The following is a 23,604-nucleotide window of genomic DNA, read 5'->3' as shown; positions in this document are numbered from 1 at the left end:
CCTCCCTTTGACCTTTCACCTCGCTCCCCATTGGCCCGAGAAAAAGTGGGCGTGAAGGCTTTTTGATCCACAAATTTGCATATATCGATCGTTCTGGAGGCGGGGCCAAATCGCCCCTCGCTCACCGATTGGACGGCAAAAAGTGGGCGTGTGTCGTTTTTGATCCGTTTTTGAAGCAGAAAATCCGCGATTTTGTACACGCTGTTCAACGTGCGCCCTACACGAGTCCAGCATCGGTGCCCATGAGTGGCGCGAGATGACGGTGGCGATGCTACGGTTGTGAGGTGTGCGTGAAGGTCGTGGCGGTTGTGGTGAAGCGGTGGTTGTGGTTGTAATTGTGATGGTAATCCTGGCGGTTGGTCCAAAATAAAGATAGTGAAAGAAAAACGGCTATCCTGAAGAGTCGCAGCTCGCATAAATGACATGTATTCCCACTAGACAACGGGTTTGGGCCTAACTACACATGCACTTACCGAGATACCTCACCTAAGGGACCTGAATGGTGGTTTGCGAATCTGGTAACCACAACAATATATATATATATATATATATATATATATATATATATATATATATATATATATATATATATATATATATATATATATATATATCTTCTTCTTCTTCTTTCGGCTGCTCCCATTAGGGGTCGCCACAGCGGATCATCAATATGATCCGCATAGTGATTTGGCACATGTTTTACACCGGATGCCCTTCCTGACGCAACCCTGGTCGCCTCTTGCGACACAGGGATCTGATCCACCTATTTTAACCGGGGTATACACCGGCCCAGTACACTGGTACTCATTTCGCCGACCTCGGAAGGATGACAGGCTGAGTCAACCCCCTGGTGTATTAATTCAGTGGCCCAACGGGGCTTGAACTCAGGACCTTTTGGATCCCAAGCCGCTGCCCTAACCACTGCGCCAACACCAGGCTCGACATTATATATATTTAAATATATTTTATATATAAAGTATATATATATGTATCAATATTTCAATATATATATATATATGTATATATATATATATATATATATATATATATATATATATATATATATATATATATATATATATATATATATATATATATATATATATATATTGTTGCGGAAATGGCCCTCAGTGTGTTATTAAATATAGGATTAGCCCAGATCCCCCATTAAATGCATGTTTAGCCAGGTTGTTCGGTAAATGGATGTTACATGTGTGTCGGGAGTGTAAGAGGCTGTTTATTGTTCGTGCAGTGCTGGTGTACCGAGAGCTTCTTCTTCCTTCCTTCCCTTCTCTGGACGAGGCCCTGCCCAGTCGGCTGAGAGGAGGTGGCCTCGAGAAGGAAGTGAAACTGAGGGGAGGAGCCAGTGGGCTTTGAGGCGAGCGCACGAAGGAAAGGCAGTGGTGGATCTGCCGGGGGAGAAACTGCATGAAGGTTTTTGCGATCAGCTTTTCGTAAAGAGCGAGCCGAAATAAAGGCAAGGAAGGGACTGAATGAGGTCTGTCTGCCATCGGCTGGGAGAGGATCTGCCTGAGGTCGAGTGTGCGATCGGCAGTAGGAGGAACTGAACCTGAGGGTCGAGTCTGCCATCTGCCGAGGGAGGAACTGAACCTGAGGGTTAGGCTGCAATCTGCTTCGCAACCCAAAGTAACCCAAAGTACCATTCTCCAGCAGCATGGAAGCCAAGCTCAGTGGAAGAGGAATGAACCACAATGGTCTATCAGCTGTTTGGTTGCTCCAGGACGTGGCGAATCCATTTCCTTTGCATCAGACGAGGTGACTTTTAACACTTATGACTACGTCTGCACGAATGACTCTTGGTTTTTGATTTGCAGCTCTTAATGAAAACCAATACAGATATATACAGTGGATAACTACCTGGTACGCTCGGTGTTTTACGTATCAATGAGTCACTCGTGGTAAAAGTCATCTCATCTGACAGTATGTCTCCACTTTTACTTCCAGAACTCAGTCATACTAATTGAGGTAAATTATCTGTAAAGGAATACTATAGTTTTTGTGAAGGCTAGAGTTGATCTGGCCTGACTGCAGACCTCTTCTTCTTGGTCTTTACAAAGGTTTGGAAAATAAACATTCTCACAACAAATGCTTGGTCCATCAACCGTTCCTAATACCTACAGAATATTTTCCCTCCGTGTCTTCAATGACCATTCATTTCACCCCTCCCGTGATGTCTGTCTTCGTATGTCCAGATTGGGGATCATGAGAAGTCCATTTTGAAGAGGTTGCCTGCACACGACCATAAACTCCCCTTCACATCCATGTCAGTACCCTTCCTGTCATCTACGTGCTCACGTCTTCCCAACCTCACCCCTTCTCTGTGTCGCCTCTTCAGCATCCCTCCACTTCAGATCCCCCTTTCTGCACTCCCTCTCACCCCACCTCCTCACAACTTCCCTCTCACCAATTTCCTCCCATCTTCACCCTCGTACCTAACTCTCCCATCTTCCTTCTCGCCTCACTCCCTCTCAACTTCCACCCCCCACCCTACCCCCTCCCAGCTTCCCCCACCACCCCACCCCTACTCCTAGCTCTCCCACTCCCTTTCCACATTCCTGCAGCCTGTCAACAACACCTCAACTGTCCATAATTGTGTGGACATCAAACATCCGAGGCCTTTTCTTCAACCTGACAGATTTCGCAATATAACCAGATAAACCATCTGTTTCATTTAACAGAATCCTTCCTCCCACAGGATGTCTCTGACTCCTTCCTGGCTATTGTCTCCTCCAGTTTGATAGGCTTGAACCTTATCCTGGTGGCGGCGTTGCACTTTACCTCAACAACTCAATTTCTCATTCTCCATGTACTGCTCTTCCACCTCCCAACCCTCAAGAGTACCTTTGCCTGTGACTTCCCCTCTGCTCCAACCTCTTGTTCATCTGTGTGTTGTTCTGTACTCCTTACAGTGAGGACTCCATCTATCTCTATCTCTCTCTCTCTCTCTCTCTCTCTCTCTCTCTCTCTCTCTCTCTCTCTCTCTCTCTCTATCTCTCTCTCTCTCTCTCTCTCTCTCTCTCTCTCTCTCTCTCTCTCTCTCTCTCTCTCTCTCTCTCTGTCAACATGGACCATCTTTTAACCACTCATTCCAACTCTCTCTTCCTCATATGTGGCGATTTAAATTGTCACCACACAACTTGGCTGGGTGTTGGTACCCCTCTCACCAGCCATGGCACTTCAGCAATTCCCCAGATTTATGGACAGGTTAATTTCCCCATAATTGCCACATTTCAGTTTAACTTTTTATACCATTATTTATCTCCAAAGATTGTAACATCATTTAGATGCCAAGTCCTTTGTAAGAGCATTATTTATCAACTTCTCTAGTGCCTTCAATACCATAGTACCACCGATATTAATCGACAAATAACTGAAACGAGATGTTACCTGACCTCGGCTTTCAAGATCAATTCACAACTTTCTTACAGATAGACCACAGCGGCACCACGAGGTCTCGGGGCACCACAAGGTCTAGGGGCACCACAAGGTTGTGTTGTCTCCCCTATTTTGTTTTTCTTGTGTTTAGGTGATTGCTGCAGGTGAAGTCCAAATTGTAGTATTATCAAATATGCTGATGAAACAGTAATTAGTGGGTTCTTACTTAATGATAACCATGAATATGAGGACGAAGTTCAGAAGTTTGTAGACTGGTGTGACGTCATTATTTAGTTCTTCATGTCAACAAGACAAAGGAAATTATTTTTGATTTTCGACACTTAGCAGGTGGCCATGACCCTTTGATCATTCACGACCATAGTTTTGAAAAAGTTTGTGAGCATAAGTATTTGGGTACAATGATTGAGAAAAAATTTAAATGGAGGAGGAATTCCCAAAGTGTTGGCCGGTAAAGCACACCAAGTGTTGAACTTTTTAAGGAAATTGAGAGTTTCATGTCGATAACAGCATTTTGATTATTTTTTTTAATCGGTCCTTGTTTCAAAATATCCTTTATTTCTATTTAATTTGTCCATTTGGTAATCTGTGTAAAGAAAATGTGAAGAAACTGGAAAGACCCATGAAGATTACCCAGCGTGTGATACGAACAGATCTTCCATCAATTTGTACCTCGTACGAGAAGCATGCTGTGTTGAAGGTCCACAAAACAATGCAAGACCCATCACACACACACACACACACACACACACACACACACACACACACACACACACACACACACACACACACACACACACACACACACACACACACACACACACACCTCACCGTTGTTTTTGTTTTAATCGTTCAGGAATTCACCTTTGTGTTCCACTTATCTCTCGTTGTCACTTTAGACCATCTTTTGTACCAAATTCAATTCACATGTTTAATGCGAGTGTGGAAAGGGTGGGATGCACCTCCCCCAACCCCCCTCCCTAATTCTTTGAATTCAATTGAATTTGAATTGTATTTTCCAATGGAAGGAAAATTTTCATGTTTTTACATATTGAACAACACTAAAGAATATCCAATATCCAATGTACAGTACCTATAGAAAGTCTACACCCTCTCTTTTCAAATTTTTCACATTTTGTTTCCTTATAGCCTGGAATTAAATTGCATTAAATCAAACTTTTTCCACCTTTATGTTACACATCGTGACCCACAACTACCAAGTGAAAAACAAATTCTACAAAATTCAGAAAGTTAATGAAAAATACAAAACTAGAATATGTTGGTTGGATAAGTGTCCACTCCCCTGAGTTAATACTTGGTGGAAACACCTTTGACAGCAATTACAGCTGTGAGTCTATTGGGAAAGGTCTCCACCAACTTTGCACACCTTGATTGGGAAATATTTGTCCATTCTTCTGAACAAAACTGTTCAAGCTCAGTCAAGTTGTGTGGGGAGCGTTGATGGACAGCAATCTTCAAGTCACGCCACAGATTTTCAATTGGATTTAGGTCAGGGCTCTGACTGGGCCACTCATGGACATTTATCTTTTTGTTCCTGAGCAACTCCAGTGTAGCTTTGGATGTGTGCTTCGGGTCGTTGTCATGCTGAAAGATGAACTTCCATCCAAATTTCGGGTTCTTGCAGAGGGCAGCAGGTTTTCCTCTCGAATTTTTCTGTATTTTGCTCTATCCATCCTGACAAGTGTCCCAGTCCCTGCTGATGAGAAACATCCCCATAACATGATGCTGCCACCAACCACCATGCTTCACAGTAGGGGTGATGTTCTTCATCGAGTTTGCGCCAAATGTGATGTTTTGCATTTAAACCAAAAGGTTCCCTCTTGGTTTCGCCAGACCAGAAAACTTTTTGCCACATGGCTTCAGAATCTCCGGAGTGGATTTTTGCGTACCTCAAACGGGACTCGAGGTGGGCTTTTTTTTTCGTAATGGCTTCCTTCTTGCCACATATGCTCATGGGATTGTGATGGAACAATGTCAAAAGATGTTTTGATTGTAATCCATCAGAGGATTGTGGTGTCGTATTGTGGCTCCGTAACGTGGTGTCATTCATACCTTGTTTGGTTGTTTTTTTGAGATTTCATCCCTCTATGTTTTTACATTTTTTAATGGTTTTTTTTCTTGCTTCTGTTGTGTTTTTTTTTCGGGGGAATATTCATATAACAGTTTAGAAAGAAAGCAAAATACATGTATACAGATCATGAGATAAAAAAACAGACATCAGTGCGTATCACCCACTGAGTTGTATATATAACTGGAGTGAACCTGCAGCACCTGCTTCTGCGGCCAAGCAGCTGGCATGTTGGAATACCCTTCCCTCGCAAGAACGTGAGAGGTGCAGGCAGAGCTCAGTGTGATAAGCGCTGGACTTCATCAGGTCCCGTTGACGGATTGATTCACATTTGTTTCCACATTTCCACTTTTGTTTGTTTTCCTTCGGAGCCTTGTCATTGAGCTAAGAAGGTGACTGACAAAACTGAGAGTCTGAATTTACTAAGTCAGAAGCATCAAGTTGAGTTGGTTTCAGTGCTTGAATAATTTAATTTCAGATCCTCAATAAAATGGAATTAAAGTGGGGCGTAGGGGGGGGGAAGTTGGGGGAGAAGAGGGGTTGTTCTTGAAATAATAATGTTCCTAATGGACAGAGACCATAACTGATCTTTACAGACAAAGTCCAGAACAATCTTCATTGCAGACAAAGTCCAGAACAATCTTCATTGCAGACAAAGTCCATAACAATGTTCATTGTAGACAAAGTCCAGAACAATGTTCCTTATAGGGTCCATAACTATGTTCCTTACAAACAAAGTCCATAACCATGGTCCTTGCAGAGTTAATAACTATGATCCTTACAGATAGAGTCCATAACTATGTTCCTTACAGACAAAGTCCATAACTATGTTCATTGCAGACAATGTCCATAACCATGTTCCTTACAGATAGAGTCCATAACTATGTTCCATTGCAGACCAAGTTCGTAACTGTTTATTGCAGACAAAGTCCAAAACTATGTTCATTGCAGACAGAGTCCATAACTATGATCCTTACAGATAGAGTCCATAACCATGTTCCTTACAGATAGAGTCCATAACTATGTTCCATTGCAGACCAAGTTCGTAACTGTTTATTGCAGACAAAGTCCAAAACTATGTTCATTGCAGACAGAGTCCATAACTATGATCCTTACAGATAGAGTCCATAACTATGTTCCTTACAGATAGAGTCCATAACTATGTTCCTTACAGATAGAGTCCATAACTATGTTCCTTACAGATGGAGTCCATAACTATGTTCCTTACAGATAGAGTCCATAACTATGTTCCTTACAGGTGGAGTCCATAACTATGTTCCTTACAGATGGAGTCCATAACTATGTTCCTTACAGATTGAGTCCATAACTATGTTCCTTACAGATGGAGTCAATAACTATGTTCCTTACAGATAGAGTCCATAACTATGTTCCTTACAGATGGAGTCCATAACTATGTTCCTTACAGATAGAGTCCATAACTATGATCCTTACAGATAAAGTCCAGAACAATCTTCATTGCAGACAAAGTCCACAACAATGTTCATTGTAGACAAAGTCCATAACTATGTTCCTTACAGACAAAGTCCATAACAATGGTCCTTGCAGAGTTCATAACTATGATCCTTACAGACAAAGTCCATAACTATGTTCATTGCAGACAAAGTCCGTAACAATGTTCCTCAAAGACAGAGTCCATAACAATGTTCATTGCAGAAAAAGTCCATGACAATGGCCCTTGCAGACAGAGTCCATAACTATGCTCCTTGCAGACAAAGTCTTGAAACTAAAACAACAAAACAAATACACAAACACACAATGGCTCGATATCACTGTGAATTACTTTGCTATGTTGACATGATAAATTAAACACTTCAGTATAAACATAAACCGAATCGGCGACTCTGATCAGGCAAATACAATAGAGTTCAAACTTCACCGCCGAGAGCCAAACAATAAAAAATAATCATAGTAATGATATCGGGAAACACTTCAAAATCTTATATAATATAAGATAAAGTTCCATTACTTGTGACAAGTGATGCTTTTGGTCACGTTTAACTGGCGGGAATGCCTGATCGCAGACGAAAGCACAACAACAGAACACCAGCTGTTTTACTGAACCAAGCACAGCTGACACAGCAGATTCTGGGGTATTCCAAGATGGCGGGTCACTGGAGTCACTCGGCACCTTTACACCAGCTGTTTTACTGAACCAAGCACAGCTGACACAGCAGATTCTGGGGTATTCCAAGATGGCGGGTCACTGGAGTCACTCGGCACCTTTACACCAGCTGTTTTACTGAACCAAGCACAGCTGACACAGCAGATTCTGGGGTATTCCAAGATGGCGGGTCACTGGTGTCACTCGGCACCTTTCGTTTTAACAAAATATAAAATAAAATGCGAAATGTTTCATATATTTTGTTACTAGCAAATACAACCTATCACTTCGCTAATGGGGATATTAAGTTGGGGGAGAAATGGGGGGGGGGATCGAAGGGAGGGGAGAGAGGAGAGGGGAGCGAGAAGAGGAGGGAGGGGATAGAGCAGGGATGGCAAGGGAGGGGAGAGAGAGAGGAGGGGAGAGAGGAGAGAGGAGGGAAGGGAGGGAGTGGAGCAAGAGAGGATTGTGTGGAGGGAGAGAGATGGAGAGGGAGCAAGAGAGAGCGAGAGCGAGAGCGAGAGCGAGAGAGAGAGGGGAGAGAGAGAGAGAGAGAGAGAGAGAGAGAGAGAGAGAGAGAGAGAGAGAGAGGGAGAGAGAGAGAGAGAGAGAGAGAGAGAGAGAGAGAGAGAGAGAGACAGAGACAGAGACAGAGACAGAGACAGAGACAGAGACAGAGACAGAGACAGAGACAGAGACAGAGACAGAGACAGAGACAGAGAAAGAGACAGAGAGAGAGAGAAGGAGGGAAAGGGAGAGGGGAGGTGGAAGGGAGAGGGGAGGGAGGGGTAGGGGAGCTAGGAGGTGTGAGGAATGTGGGAGCTTGGAAGGGGAATGAAGAGCAAGGAGGGGGGTGGGGGGAACGACGATTCACTCAATGTTGGTGTACACTCGGGAGAGGGGTGGGAGATGAGGAGGATGGGGAAGAGAGGAGGGGGAGGGGGTGGGGAGAGAGTTCGGTTGGATTGAAGAGGTGCGGGGGAGCAAGTAGGAGGGAGCTACAGAGGGGGTGGGGGCAAGAGAGGGGAAGGAAAGGTGAGAACAAGGAAGAGCGGGAGTGCGAGGAAGGGAGCAGGGAGCAACACCTCTTCAACCCAAAACCACAAAACAACAATGCATTTATATCGATGTTTCAGGGAGATTCTCACAAACATTAATCTTTTTATACAGTTGCAGGTGACAGGTGGAAAAAAAAAAACTTGGCTCAGTAATTTATAAAACACGTTAATACGACTCAGAAATCGGGTGTTATTTCAAAACAACTCACTCAGAATGACAGAGTATGAAGAACTCGCTGAGAATGATGGAGCATGAACGACTCACTCAGAATGACGAAGAATGAACCACTCACTCAGAATGATGGAGCACGAACAACTAGCTCAGAATGATGGAGCACGAACCACTCACTCAGAATGACGAAGAACGAACCACTCACTCAGAATGACGAAGAACGAACCACTCACTCAGAATGATGGAGCACGAACAACTAGCTCAGGATGACGAAGAACGAACCACTCACTCAGAATGATGGAGCACGAACCACTCACTCAGAATGATGGAGCACAAACAACTAGCTCAGAATGATGGAGCACGAACCACTCACTCAGAATGACGAAGAACGAACCACTCACTCAGAATGATGGAGCACGAACCACTCACTCAGAATGACGAAGAACGAACCACTCACTCAGAATGACGAGGAACGAACCACTCACTCAGAATGATGGAGCACGAACAACTAGCTCAGGAAGACGAAGAACGAACCACTCACTCAGAATGACGGAGCACGAACCACTCACTCAGAATGATGGAGCACGAACAACTAGCTCAGAATGATGGAGCACGAACCACTCACTCAGAATGACGAAGAACGAACCACTCACTCAGAATGATGGAGCACGAACAACTAGCTCAGGATGACGAAGAACGAACCACTCACTCAGAATGACGGAGCACGAACCACTCACTCAGAATGACGAAGAACGAACCACTCACTCAGAATGACCTCGTTTTTTCACACACAACTTCCTCACAATTCTATCACACATACACACACACACACACACACACACACACACACACACACACACACACACACACACACACACAGACACACACACATACACACACACACACACACATATACACACACACAAACACATACACACACACACAGACACACACACACATACACACACACACACACAGACACACACACACACAGACACACACACAGACACACACACACACACATACACACACACATACACACACACAGACACACACACATACACACACACACAGACACACATACACACACACACACACACACACACACACACACACACACACACACACACACATCCAGGTATTTACATCGTAAAAACGTTCCCAGAAAACATCGTTTTAATGGAACTTCAAGACCCCATTGATTTTCGAGATGTATTAAAAGGGGAAATGCATTCTTGACAGAAAAAACACATTGAGTGGAAATTTTTCAGTTTCTTTACTCACCCTAATCTGTTTCCTCACTCACCCTAATCTGTTTCCTCACTCACCCTAATCCTCCTGTTCTCTTAATCGTTCATTCCTTCTTTTAATTCGATCTTTAATTTAATTTATTTTGCCTTCCTAACTCCAGAGATTCCCCACGGAGATACCAGGCACTGCTGCCTTCGAGTCCCTACCGCTGGTTAATTATCCCGCCTCCTCCCGGAGGGAGGGAGCGGGATATTGTAATCGTCCGGTTTGTTTGTCTGTTTGTTTGTCTGTCTGTCTGTTAACAACTTTACGGAAAAACGGCTTTAGCAAACACTATCAAATTTAATTCACAGGTGGGCAATGAACCTTGGACGACCCCATTAACTTTTGGGTCCAATTGGATCAAAGGTCAAGGTCAAGGTCACGAAAATATCAAAATCGTTTTTCGCTCATAACTTCGTCAAAAATGATCTGATTTACTTCAAACCTAGCTTATAGTGAACCTTATTCTATTTGTCACTTATAATCCTACCCATTCCTATAGTGAAAAATGCATATTTGTGAAGATCGGTAGGGTCCGAAGTTTTGGGGGTCATGGTCATCGGTCAAAATTACAAATTTTCCATTAAAACTAAAACATGGTTACGAAAATACAACTTTACGGAAAAACGGCTGGCTCACTGTCAAATTGTATCCACAGGTGGGTAATGAACCTCGGACGACCCCATTAACTGTTGGGTCCAATTAGGTCAAAGGTCAAGGTCAGGTCATGAAAAGGTCAAAATCTTTTTCACTCATAACTTCGTCAAAAATGGTTTAAATGACTTCAAACTAAAACTAAAATATTCCTTCTTCGATTCCTTATAATCAACATTCAGGTTAAGGATATATCAAATTTAAATTTGATCCCAAAAATAACTTTATGCCTTAAACGGGCGGGATTTGTTGTGCCTGGAACCACTTGTTATTTTTGTGACACTGAATTAAGTTAGTTCCGTTGCACTCGATGAAACCAGCTCAATGAAGCTGGTTAATTTTGGCACATTCCTAAATGCTTTGTTCACTCAATATGATTCTCTAAACAGTAGAAAAAGATAAGTTTAATAGTTTGGAAATTACACATTTTCTTGTGCATGTGTGGAGAAGGAGGGAACACGGCCTTGCTTGCTTAAAGTAAATAGTATATCGGCTTAGTTAGAAGACTTGCCATTTCTGTAAATTATCAGATTTCACTCCAGATTTCGACACTTATTTAGTCCGGACGATATCCGATCCTCAAAACCGAAATAACATTTCGATGATATACTTTAATTCGTCCGTGAGAGTACATAGTGGAAAATTGCATCATATAATGCATGAAATTGCTCCAACCTCGTAATTTGAAAACTATAGTCCTTACAAAAGTGATGTGTGCAGAGATTCGGAGTTATGATGAACAAGTATTCGATAATATGAGTGAGGAAAGTGAAGAAAAAAAAGCTTTATTGGTAAGAAATCGTTGCGGCCTGTTCCAAGTCAAGGCATGGTTGAGCAGGCCTAAAAACATGGCGGCCTCAAACCCCAGCGAGGTTACCTAGGAAACGCCTTAACCTGAGAACACCAACGTGGGGTATGAGGTACCCACACAAAGTGAACAGATCGATGCTCCATTAGGTTACCCCATGAGTCAGAGCTTGGGACTCTGTATACCTTCAGTGCCTGGGCAGATATCACTGAGGAAGGGGAAGTCACTCTGCTCTCTTTCCTGGTTTATATATAGCATGGCCTCGGCATCTTGTACCCCACATGTGTGTTTCAAGGCTACCCCTTTATACACTAATGTGGGGTATAAGTATAAGATGCCCAGATCATGGAATATAGTGATGTACGTTATCTACTGTGTTTACAATTTGTGATTTCTATATTTTTTTCAGGCAGTAATATATTTCTTCACATATACTGGGCGTAGTGGCGTGCACCTGTAATCCGGATACTCGGAGGCTTGGGTTGGAGGATCGCTTGAGGACAGGCACTATGCTCTGCGCTGGGCCGCGCTATGAGAGGGTGTAGGGCAGGCCAGAATCATGGCGAAACCCAATCCTATATCCCTGTGTCGTAAGAGGCGACCAGGGTTGCGTCAGGAAGGGCATCCGGCGTAAAACCTATGCCAAATCAGTATGCGGATCATAACGGATGATCCGCTGTGGCGACCCCTAACGGGAGCAGCTGAAAGAAGAAGAAGAATATATTTCTTCACATAACAACTTGTGCAGAGACCAGAATCTGAAAATAATACACAATGTCAAAGAAGAAGTGTGAGATGTGTGTATCTTAGTGCAGCTAAGACATAGATATTGCCTACAAATGATCTTCAAATATGCCTTCAATCATTATTTACATACTAATAATTTTTGTTTTTACTAAAATAGTAATTGTAAATATTTATTTATTTATTTTTCCCCTTTTCGGGTATGTCATACCCCACGTTAAGGATAATGTTACTCGTGAGACACGTTCGTGTTCTGGGGTTAAGACCCCAGAGAGCGAGGTGACTGCCGATGCACCTGATGAAAGATATAATTAAATAAGGCCGTTGATTATCTTCAAAAGGGGTGCTTTAATTAATCCAAACACCAAATTTCCACTCATGCACTTCCTTGGAGTTGAGTCCAACTGCTGCAGCGCTTCCTATCTCCTACCTTCCTTCCTATTACAGCTGCTCCTCTGGTGCCCAAACTGTGTGGGGTTCAAACATCTGTGTGCTCCATTCTAACCTAACAGACATCTCACTCTCTCAATCAGTACACTCCTCAGCATCTCCAACATGCTCTTTCTTTCCTCTCATCACACGTCCCCCCTCTTCCCACCCCCTCAAATCTTGTTGCTCCCCTTGTCCACTCTCTTCTTCACCACACTACTACCCAGTCTCATCCTTTCTCTCTCCCCACCTCTCCCTTCTCCTTCCTCTCCCATGGCCGAGCCTGCTTTCAGCGTCTCCACTCCCTCTCAAAATCCTTCCTCGGCCCACCTGAGCTCCTGACCACATACAAAGCTTTCGTCCGCAGCCTGATGGAGTACTGCTCTCCCCTCTGGGCTGTTGCTCCTACCTCTCGCCTTTCTCGGTTTCATGCTGTGGAAACCAAGGCTTTTAGGATCATTGGTATCTCCCTCGATGAAGCTGAGTATTAGGGTCTCTCACTCTCTCACTGCAGGCAAGTCGGTAGTCTTTCTGTCTTCTACCGACTCCTCACCGGCCTTTCCTCCCCTCTCCCCCCTTTCTCTGTCTGTGCTCTGTACCCCCATTATTTCTGCAGGGCACTCAAGGTCCACCAGCAATCCCCTTCTGGTAAAAGTACCAAAATCATGAATCACTGCTCACCCTCACCCTTTCATTCCTCCTTTTTCCCACCTCTGGAAGAAACTCCCACATGGGTCCTGAGTTCAAATCCCGCTCAGTTGTTGAATTAATACCAGGTGGGGTTAACTCGGCCTGTCATCCTTCCGAGGTCGGCAAAATGAGTGCCAGCTTGCTGGTATCCTGTGTCGGAGTGGCGACCCGTCCTGGATTGTGCCCAATTGCCAAGGAGACTGCTTAAGCAGCACCAACGCTCTGCACAGAGTATGGTCCCAATCTCCTCCTCCTCCCATGGGGGTATATAAGGTGATAATGATGATGTCATCAGTGAAGTGGTATTACAGCCATAATTGGTTGAATTGAAATCTTTATCCGAAAAATCTGAAATTTCAATGTGATCTATGACCCGATGTGAGTGAAGAATTAAACTTATGATGCTCATAACCCATAGCAAAAAACTTTGTGGCACAATGGGGTGGCTGGATGATATGGATATAGGGGCCATCATAGCAGTGGGCCATTACAGTAGCGTGTTCAGTTAACAATGGGATTTTTGTTCAGAATGAACACGCGAGGCAAGACGATGCGCTCTACGTGTGTCATTCCAGTTAGTATTGCACTTGCTGTGGAATTCATCAAGAATGCACATTCATTATGAGGATGCATAAAAAAATGATTGATTTTGATAATCTTGCTCTTAAAGGCAGCAAAATTTTCAAGGTGTGAGGCAGGGCCACCAGCCCAAAGCGAGGAGCAGTCACCCATTGAGCTGTGGATTAAGGCCTTGGGTAGATTGTTAGAGTTTTGGATTTGCCTATGGAAGACTTGGCTTGTATCATTGTCTGGTCATTCGCTGGCGTTGGAGGCAAACTTGGGTATATGGGCTGATGTTGAGGCCCAAAAGTTTGGATGACTGATGTTCTTTGAGAGGTTTGTCGAAGAAGTAGATGGGAGGAGGATTTACCAGGCCAGAAGTTATACCTTGTTTCATACCTCCATTTCACTATCACCTGTACATCACCAGTTTTCTTTTGCCATCACATGGTGTTCACTCCCATAACTATCCATCCTGCAATATGGCTCATACAAACACCGTCACATTTTTGCCATACGCCATTCCTGATGGAATGTTTACAACAACATCACTTTCACTAAAACTATCGTTATCTTGGGACCACAGTTCAAGTCGCATGATGAACACAATTTTCATCTGGATTAGCAAGAGAGCAAGGGTATTTTAAAGAAACAATGGTTCAATGTAAAAGCTTACACAGTGTAGATATCATACCAAACAATGCTATGTATTTGCTAATACCTTTATTATGCTTGAAGTTCAGGTTACCAAGTCAATAATATCTTACTCGTTCTTGGGTATACCTGGGTTTTCCTACCTGGAGGCAGAAGACATTCTCCATAATTTGGCATACTCCTTCACGACATAGGAATGGACAAATAACGTATCCCAAACCGCAAACAGACAGCTTGGGTGGTTTTCCTGGATGTTTCTTGTATCTTTGACTCAGTACCCACTCATCTCATTTGATAAATTCTCACATAGTGGTATTCAAAGCCCCCTCCACTCATGACTGTCTGACTTCCTCCTGGTTTATTAACAGCAAGCTATCTTTAGCGGCATACCTTCTGCCATTGTACTTCGACCAGCTGATCTCTGAAAAGGGAACGCTCTCAATCCGATTGTGTTTCTAGTTTATATCAATCTTTTATAAGCCACTCAAGATAATGCCTCCATTTTGTTTTGCTGGTGACTACTCAATGGCAAAGAGCTGTTTACTCCAACCACATCCGTATACTGATGCTGAACCTTGCGAGATAAAAAATCTGAAAACATGGAATTATGCTTGCACATCATTCAAAAACAACTTGTACTGCACATGAACAATAAGAAAGAAGAATAAATCAGATTGCATAGAGAAAAATGAACATCAGGGATTGTAGACCAATGAAGGTGATGTTGGTCTTCTTTAGAACACCGCACTTCATGGTACAGTGCAATGGCATTACAATTAAATTAGACAACGAGGTGCAAATCTGGCAGATACGGTATGAGTAACACAATACAAGGAACTTCAATTCAGGAGGAGGCCATCAGGCCCCTCCTCATGCCCATCAGCCATGAGGACCATCGGGTCTGTGCAATCCTGCCAACTTCTTAGTACTCCCCCATCCCCACTACTTCCAGATACCTATCCAACTCAATTTGAAAACCATCTACTGATTCACCTGCCACTACTCTTGCAGGCAGACCATTCTATATATTAATAACTACTCTTTGAGTGAAACATCCTTGATTCACTACCAGCCTGACTCTCCTCTTCCTCATTCTCAGACTGTGGCTGCTGGTCATATCACTGTCTATTCTGCCGATGAACTCTTCTTCACTTATTTTAACTCCACCCTTCATTATCTTAAACATCCCGAACAAATCCCCTCGTAAGCACCTCCTTTCTAATGTATATAGTCCTGTCTCCTTCAGCCACTCACATCTTACTCTAGCTCATCTCGGAATCAATCCAGTTGCTCTCTACGGTACCGTCTCTATGGCAACTATGTCTTTCCTTAGATGTGCTGATCAAGTAAAAATAGTAACGTAATAAAAATAGTAACAAGGTTAAATAGTAACAGAACAGAATGATTGGGAAAGAGGAAGATTATGAATATGAGTGGAACATCATTATGTGGTACGGCATGAGATGCAGTAGAGAACACAGCCTTGGAGTTGTCTCACCTCGATAAGAAAGTCACCAACCCGTAGACCAGCCTGGCTTGCAACTCCACCCTCATCCACCGACTCCAGGTACTGTAGTGCCGGAAATGCAGGCGAAGGGCTGAACTCCTCAATGGGAACGTTGGCTGTGAGGTATACAGGACACCCAAACTTGTACAACATCGCTTTACATAATGCTTCCCAGTTCCACGACCACATCTCCATTTACTTTTACCGTCCATGGTGAAATTGAGAGATAATTTATCCATCCAAAGGTCTCTTGTTTATCAGTAATCTTGGACAATGATCCTGGACTATTCTCAAGGTATGCCTCCTCCAAAAGAGTACTCTACCAGTGTATTATTTATTCCAAGTAACTTACAATATTCCCAAAGTGCTGTGAACAATATACAACAGCAGATAGGGAGGGAATGGCCGAGTAGTAGAATTCTGAATTATTGTAAAGGTAGCAGTGGGTACACTTCAAGCTTCAATTAATGATACCTTAAGAACATGTACAAAGACTGGCGTGTATGCAGGTCAAAGGTCAAAATAAAAGGGACAAATTATCTGATAAGTGCGTATGCCATATAAGATCACACATTGGGGTATCAGACACAGCCTCAAGTACAAGCAACTCAGACATAGCCCCAGAGACGGCCTCGAGTACAAGTGACCCAGATACAGCCTCGAGTACAAGTGACTCAGATACAGCCTCGAGTACAAGTGACTCAGATACAGCCTCGAGTACAAGTGACTCAGATACAGCCTCGAGTACAAGTGACTCAGACACAGCCTCGAGTACAAGTGACTCAGATACAGACTCGAGTACAAGTGACTCAGATACAGCCTCGGGTAAAAGTGACTCAGATACAGCCTCGAGTACAAGTGACTCAGATACAGCCTCGAGTACAAGTGACTCAGATACAGCCTCGAGTACAAGTGACTCAGATACAGCCTCGAGTACAAGTGACTCAGATACAGACTCGAGTACAAGTGACTCAGATACAGCCTCGGGTACAAGTGACTCAGATACAGCCTCGAGTACAAGTGACTCAGATACAGCCTCGAGTACAAATGACTCAAATACAGCCTCGAGTACAAGTGACTCAGATACAGCCTCGAGTACAAGTGACTCAGATACAGCCTCGAGTACTAGTGACTCAGCCACAGCCTCAAGTACAAGTGACTCAGATACAGCCTCGAGTACAAGTGACTCAGATACAGCCTCGAGTACTAGTGACTCAGCCACAGCCTCAAGTACAAGTGACTCAGATACAGCCTCGAGTACAAGTGACTCGGATACAGCCTCGAGTACAAGTGACTCAGATACAGCCTCGAGTACAAGTGACTCAGCCACAGCCTCGAGTACTAGTGACTCAGATACAGCCTCGAGTACAAGTGACTCAGATACAGCCTCGAGTACAAGTGACTTAGATACAGCCTCGAGTACAAGTGACTCAGATACAGCCTCGAGTACAAGTGACTCAGCCACAGCCTCGAGTACTAGTGACTCAGATACAGCCTCGAGTACAAGTGACTCAGATACAGCCTCGAGTACAAGTGACTTAGATACAGCCTCGAGTACAAGTGACTCAGATACAGCCTCGAGTACAAATGACTCAAATACAGCCTCGAGTACAAGTGACTCAGATACAGCCTCGAGTACAAGTGACTCAGATACAGCCTCGAGTACTAGTGACTCAGCCACAGCCTCAAGTACAAGTGACTCAGATACAGCCTCGAGTACAAGTGACTCAGATACAGCCTCGAGTACAAGTGACTCAGATACAGCCTCGAGTACAAGTGACTCAAATACAGCCTCGAGTACAAGTGACTCAGATACAGCCTCGAGTACAAGTGACTCAGCCACAGCCTCGAGTACTAGTGACTCAGATACAGCCTCGAGTACAAGTGACTCAGATACAGCCTCGAGTACAAGTGACTTAGATACAGCCTCGAGTACAAGTGACTCAGATACAGCCTCGAGTACAAGTGACTCAGATACAGCCTCGGGTACAAGTGACCCAGATACAGCCTCGAGTACAAGTGACTCAGATACAGCCTCGAGTACAAGTGACTCAGATACAGCCTCGAGTACAAGTGACTCAGATACAGCCTCGAGTACAAGTGACTCAGATACAGCCTCAAGTACAAGTGACTCAGAAACAGCCTCGAGTACAAGTGACTCAGATACAGCCTCGAGTACAAGTGACTCAGATACAGCCTTAAGTACAAGTCACTCAGCCACAGTCTCAAGTACGAGTGACTCAGATACAGCCTCGGGTACAAGTGACTCAGACACAGCCTCGGGTACAAGTGACTCAGATACAGCCTCGAGCACAAGTGACTCAGATACATCCTCAAGTACAAGTGACTCAGCCACAGCCTCGAGTACTAGTGACTCAGATACAGCTTCGAGTACAAGTGACTCAGATAATCCTCAAGTACAAGTGACTCAGATACAGCCTCGGGTAAATGTGACTCAGATACAGCCTCGGGTACAAGTGACTCAGATACAGCCTCAGGTACAAGTGACTCAGATACAGCCACAGGTACAAGTGACTCAGATACAGCTTCGAGTACTGGTGACTCAGATACAGCCTCGGGTACAAGTGACTCAAATACAGCCTTGAGTACTACTGACTCAGATACAGCCTTGAGTACTAGTGACTCAGACACAGCCTCGAGTACTCGTGACTCAGATACAGCCTCGGGTACAAGTGAATCAGATACAGCCTCGGGTATAAGTGACTCAGATACAGCCTTGAGTACTAGTGACTCAGATACAGCCTCGGGTGCAAGTGACTCAGATACAGCCTCGAGTACTAGTGACTCAGATACAGCCTCAGGTACAAGCGACTCAGATACAGCTTCGAGTACTGGTGACTCAGATATACCCTCGGGTACAAGTAACTCAGATACAGCCTCGAGTACTAGTGACTCAGATACAGCCTCGGGTGCAAGTGACTCAGATACAGCCTCGAGTACTAGTGACTCAGATACAGCCTCAGGTACAAGTGACTCAGATACAGCTTCGAGTACTGGTGACTCAGATATATCCTCGGGTACAAGTAACTCAGATACAGCCTCGAGTACTAGTGACTCAGATACAGCCTCAAGTATGAGTGACTCAGATACAGCCTCAAGTACAAGTGACTCAGCCACAGCCTCGAGTACTGGTGACTCAGATACAGCCTCGGGTACAAGTGACTCAGATGCAGCTTTGGGTACAAGTGACCCAGATACAGCCTCGAGTACAAGTGACTCAAATACAGCCTCGAGTAATAGTGATTCAGATACGGCCTCCGGTACAAGTGACTCAGATACAGCCTCAGGTAAAAGTGACTCAGATACAGCTTCGAGTACTGGTGACTGAGATACAGCCTCGAGTACAAGTGACTCAGATGCAGCCTCGAGTACAAGTGACTCAGATACAGCCTCGAGTACTAGAGACTCAGATACAGCCTCGAGTACTCGCAACTCAGATACAGCCTCAAGTACAAGTGACTCAGATACAGCCTCGGGTAAAAGTGATTCAGATACAGCCTCGAGTACAAGTGACTCAGATACAGCTTCGAGTACTCGTGACTCAGATACAGACTCGAGTACTAGTGACTGAGATACAGCCTCAGGTACAAGTGACTCAGATACAGCTTCTAGTACTGGTGACTCAGATGCAGCCTCGGGTACAAGTGACTCAGATACACCCTCGAGTACTAGTGACTCAGATACAGCCTCAAGTACTAGTGACTCAGATACAGCCTCGGGTACAAGTGACTCAGATACACCCTCGAGTACTAGTGACTCAGATACAGCCTCGGGTACAAGTGACTCAGATACAGCCTCGGTTTCAAGTTACTTAGATACAGCCTCGAGTACTAGTGACTCAGATACAGCCTCGAGTACTTGTGACTCAGATACAGCCTCGAGTACTCGTGACACAGATACAGGCTCGAGAACGAGTGACTCAGATCCAGCCTCGAGTACTAGTGACTCAGATACACCCTTGAGTACTAGTTACTCAGATACAGCCTCGGGTACAAGTGACTCAGATACAGCCTCCAGTACAAGTGACTCAGATACAGCCTCGGGTACAAGTGACAGATACAGCCTCGGTTTCAAGTGACTTAGATACAGCCTCGAGTACAAGTGACTCAGATACAGCCTCGAGTACAAGTGACTCAGATACAGCCTCGGGTACAATGGACTCAGATACAGCCTCGAGTACAAGTGACTCAGATACAGCCTCGGGTACAAGTGACTTAGATACAGCCTCGAGTACAAGTGACTTAGATACAGCCTCGAGTACAAGTGACTCAGATACAGCCTCGAGTACTTGTGACTCAGATACAGCCTCAGGTACAAGTGACTTAGATACAGCCTCGAGTACAAGTGACTCAGATACAGCCTCGGGTACAAGTGACTCAGATACAGCCTCACTTTCAAGTGAATCAGATACAGCCTCGAGTACAAATGACTCAGATACAGCTTCGAGTACAAGTGACTCAGATACAGCCTCGGGTACAAGTGACTCAGATACAGCCTCACTTTCAAGTGAATCAGATACAGCCTCGAGTACAAATGACTCAGATACATCCTCGAGTACTAGTGACTCAGATACAGCCTCAGGTACAAGTGACTTAGATACAGCCTCGAGTACAAGTGACTCAGATACAGCCTCGGTTTCAAGTGACTTAGATACATCCTCGAGTACTAGTGACTCAGATACAGCCTCGGGTACAAGTGACTCAGATACAGCCTCACTTTCAAGTGACTCAGATACAGCCTCGAGTACAAATGACTCAGATACATCCTCGAGTACAAGTGACTCAGATACAGCCTCGAGTACAAGTGACTCAGATAAGCGTCAAGTACAAGTGACTCAGGTACAGCCTCGAGTACTAGTGACTCAGATACAGCCTCACTTTCAAGTGACTCAGATACAGCCTCGAGTACTAGTGACTCAGATACAGCCTCGAGTACAAGTGACTCAGATACAGCCTCGAGTACAAGTGACTCAGATAAGCATCAAGTACAAGTGACTCAGATACACCCTCGAGTACTAGTTACTCAGATACAGCCTCGAGTACAAGTGACTCAGATAAGCGTCAAGTACAAGTGATTCAGATACAGCCTCGAGTACAAGTGACTCAGATACAGCCTCGAGTACAAGTGACTCAGATACAGCCTCGAGTACAAGTGACTCGGATAAGCGTCAAGTACAGGTACCTCCAGATGCTTCAGGGTTGTAGTAGTCTCAGGGTTGTTACAATAGAAAATGGTTCATGCTCTGTACCCTTCTCTCTTCCTCGGTGTATGTACTGAATGGCCATCTCCAAATGACATACAAGGAGTGAGTTAAAGATTGAAGGTGGTAAGAATGAAAAAATATAAAATGGATGTAACGGAGAGAACGACGGAAGAGAAAGGAGAAAAACAGTTTATCATGGTGTGGGAAGAGGGCTATAAAAAGGGGAGGTGTTAGTGATGGGAATAATGGAAAGAGTAAGATATGTGGAATATGCATGTGGATGGTGAGGGGTGGGGGTTGAGAGGATAATATATTCCATGGCTTTGCATTAAAAAAAAAGAATACAAAGGGCCCATAACCACTGATCCTGGTCGGGTTAGGGTTAATGGATCTGATGGACTTGTTATATCTCCTGCCACCTACTACACCATTCCAAAAGTCGTATGACTGTTTTACCATGAAGGACCACGTGGTTTTATCCGCCAATCATCGTTTTCCTTTCTGGCTGAATTTCCCCCCCCCCCCCCGCTTTTCCGTCTGGCTTCAGAAGGAGAAAAGGCGATTTATTTCATTCCTCAGTCGATCTTCATCGAGGGAGAATGACGTCACTGAGTGGAAAGGATGGTGTGAAGAGGATGTATAGGCCTGGACATTTTGGGGGCATGTGACTCGTATTGTTGTTGTCGGAATATGTTGGAGTTGTTTTCCTCTTGGGCCAAATGTCGTAATTGTTCATGGTACAGAAGGTGCATTCGAGCACGTGTTCCGGTGCATGATTTGGAGAAGGGAGCCATCTTGTGCAAGTGAGGGTCATTGAGATTTGCATCAAGTCAGGACCGTACGGGTGGTCTCCTGCAGAAAGAATCTTCTGATTGATGCGACCACATGGATGGAGAGTTCTCTTGGGTTTCCTTGTGGTCTTGGACCATTCGTAGTGAAGCTTTTTGTTCTCCGCTTTTAAGATCAAGTCAGGCAAGACTAGATCTGTGACTTGCTACAGGTACCATGTAAACCTGTAACTAACCTGTTTCATGGTCGGTTTGTCAGCGACTAAACCGTCTCCCCCACCAGGTTTCCTGGTGAAGAGGGTGTATATGGACACCCAGCAGGATTAAAAACAAAACCTGTGAAATGGCGGAGGAGCTCCTTGTGAGGCAATAGTCATCCATATCTAGTGCCCAACTGTGTCTGCGGACATCCTCCTCTAGTTGACATACTGTGTTTTTTAGGTTGGTGGCAGAATTTGCACTCTGGCCACCGTAAAACACTTCATTCCGCAAAACCCATAAGTGTAAAGAAAAATGAAAACCCAATCTGTGGGAGTACCTCCTGTGCTGCTGCCCTTCACAGGGCAGCTCACCGGATGATGGAATTGGGGCAAAGCCTTCAGGACCCCCATTCTTTGATAGGAGGAAAAGTATGGGGTAAACTTCCTGAGTCAGATTGCGGTGGTGTGTGGCGGAGTGGTGCTGAGGTGTCGTTCACCAGTCGGCGGTCTCCTTTGGGTAACCTGAGGTGGTCCCTTTGGGTGGGTGCCTGGATTGTCCCATCTCAAAGGGAGGATGATCACCTGTCTCTGTTATCATCTGAGCTCAAGTGTTTGAACATTGGTATGGCAGCACTCTCTGAGGTTCGGAGACCGGATAATGGTGAGATCATGGCAGGTGGTGACACCTAATATTAGTCTGGTCGCTCTGATGGTTACCATGGCCAAGAAGTTGCTGTAGCTGTGTCCAATTAGCTGACTCCCATGATGATTGAGGTAAAACCGGTCAACAAGCGTATTATGAGACTAAGGATTCGTCACTCCCTGGGTGTCATTTCCCTGGTGTCTTTATATGCTATGACTGAGGCGAGCGATCTCGCCATGAAGGACGCATTCTATGCCGTGCTCGACTCTGTGGTTGATCAGTGCCCCAGGCGAGATACTCATTTCATCTTGGGGGATTTCATTGCATCGACTGGAACTGACAGAGATGGTTATGAGACATGTGTTGGTCCCCATGGGTCTGGAACTGTGAACCAGCATAGCACCAAGTTCCTTGACTTTGCAAGAAGTCGTGGACTTAGAGTGGCTGGTTCATGGTTTCCGCGCCCACAGGCTCATTGCTGGACTTGGAATTCCAATGCTGGTGGTGTGGCAAAAGAGATTGACCATGTGCTCGTTGATTGTCGCTGGAGGATG

At 44.6% G+C, this 23,604-nt stretch overlaps 1 protein-coding gene across 2 annotated transcripts in view; it reads right to left on the bottom strand.

The window, feature by feature from the left end:
* The window catches only part of LOC147025619 (SH3 and multiple ankyrin repeat domains protein 2-like), a 155,735-nt gene that overhangs the window by 108,501 nt on the left and 23,630 nt on the right, over nt 1–23,604 (bottom strand). Inside the window, exons 1-2 of one of the 2 annotated variants that reach the window (XM_085886769.1) lie at nt 21,398–21,561; nt 16,187–16,311 (exon numbers count right to left, since the gene is read on the bottom strand). Coding sequence is in view for 1 of the 2 variants with exons in the window: in XM_085886768.1 (XP_085742894.1) it covers nt 16,187–16,311 (125 nt within the window). In the remaining variant the exon portion in view is untranslated. Of the gene's footprint in view, nt 1–16,186; nt 16,312–21,397; nt 21,562–23,604 lie in introns of those variants that run through there. The other variant, XM_085886768.1, reaches the window with a different exon arrangement.

The sequence above is a fragment of the Eptatretus burgeri genome, chromosome 6 (assembly GCF_056783735.1).
Source record: "Eptatretus burgeri isolate ZD-2024b chromosome 6, Ebu_testis_v1, whole genome shotgun sequence".
NCBI lineage: Eukaryota > Metazoa > Chordata > Myxini > Myxiniformes > Myxinidae > Eptatretus > Eptatretus burgeri.
This window is presented reverse-complemented; position numbering and strand designations above follow the sequence as displayed.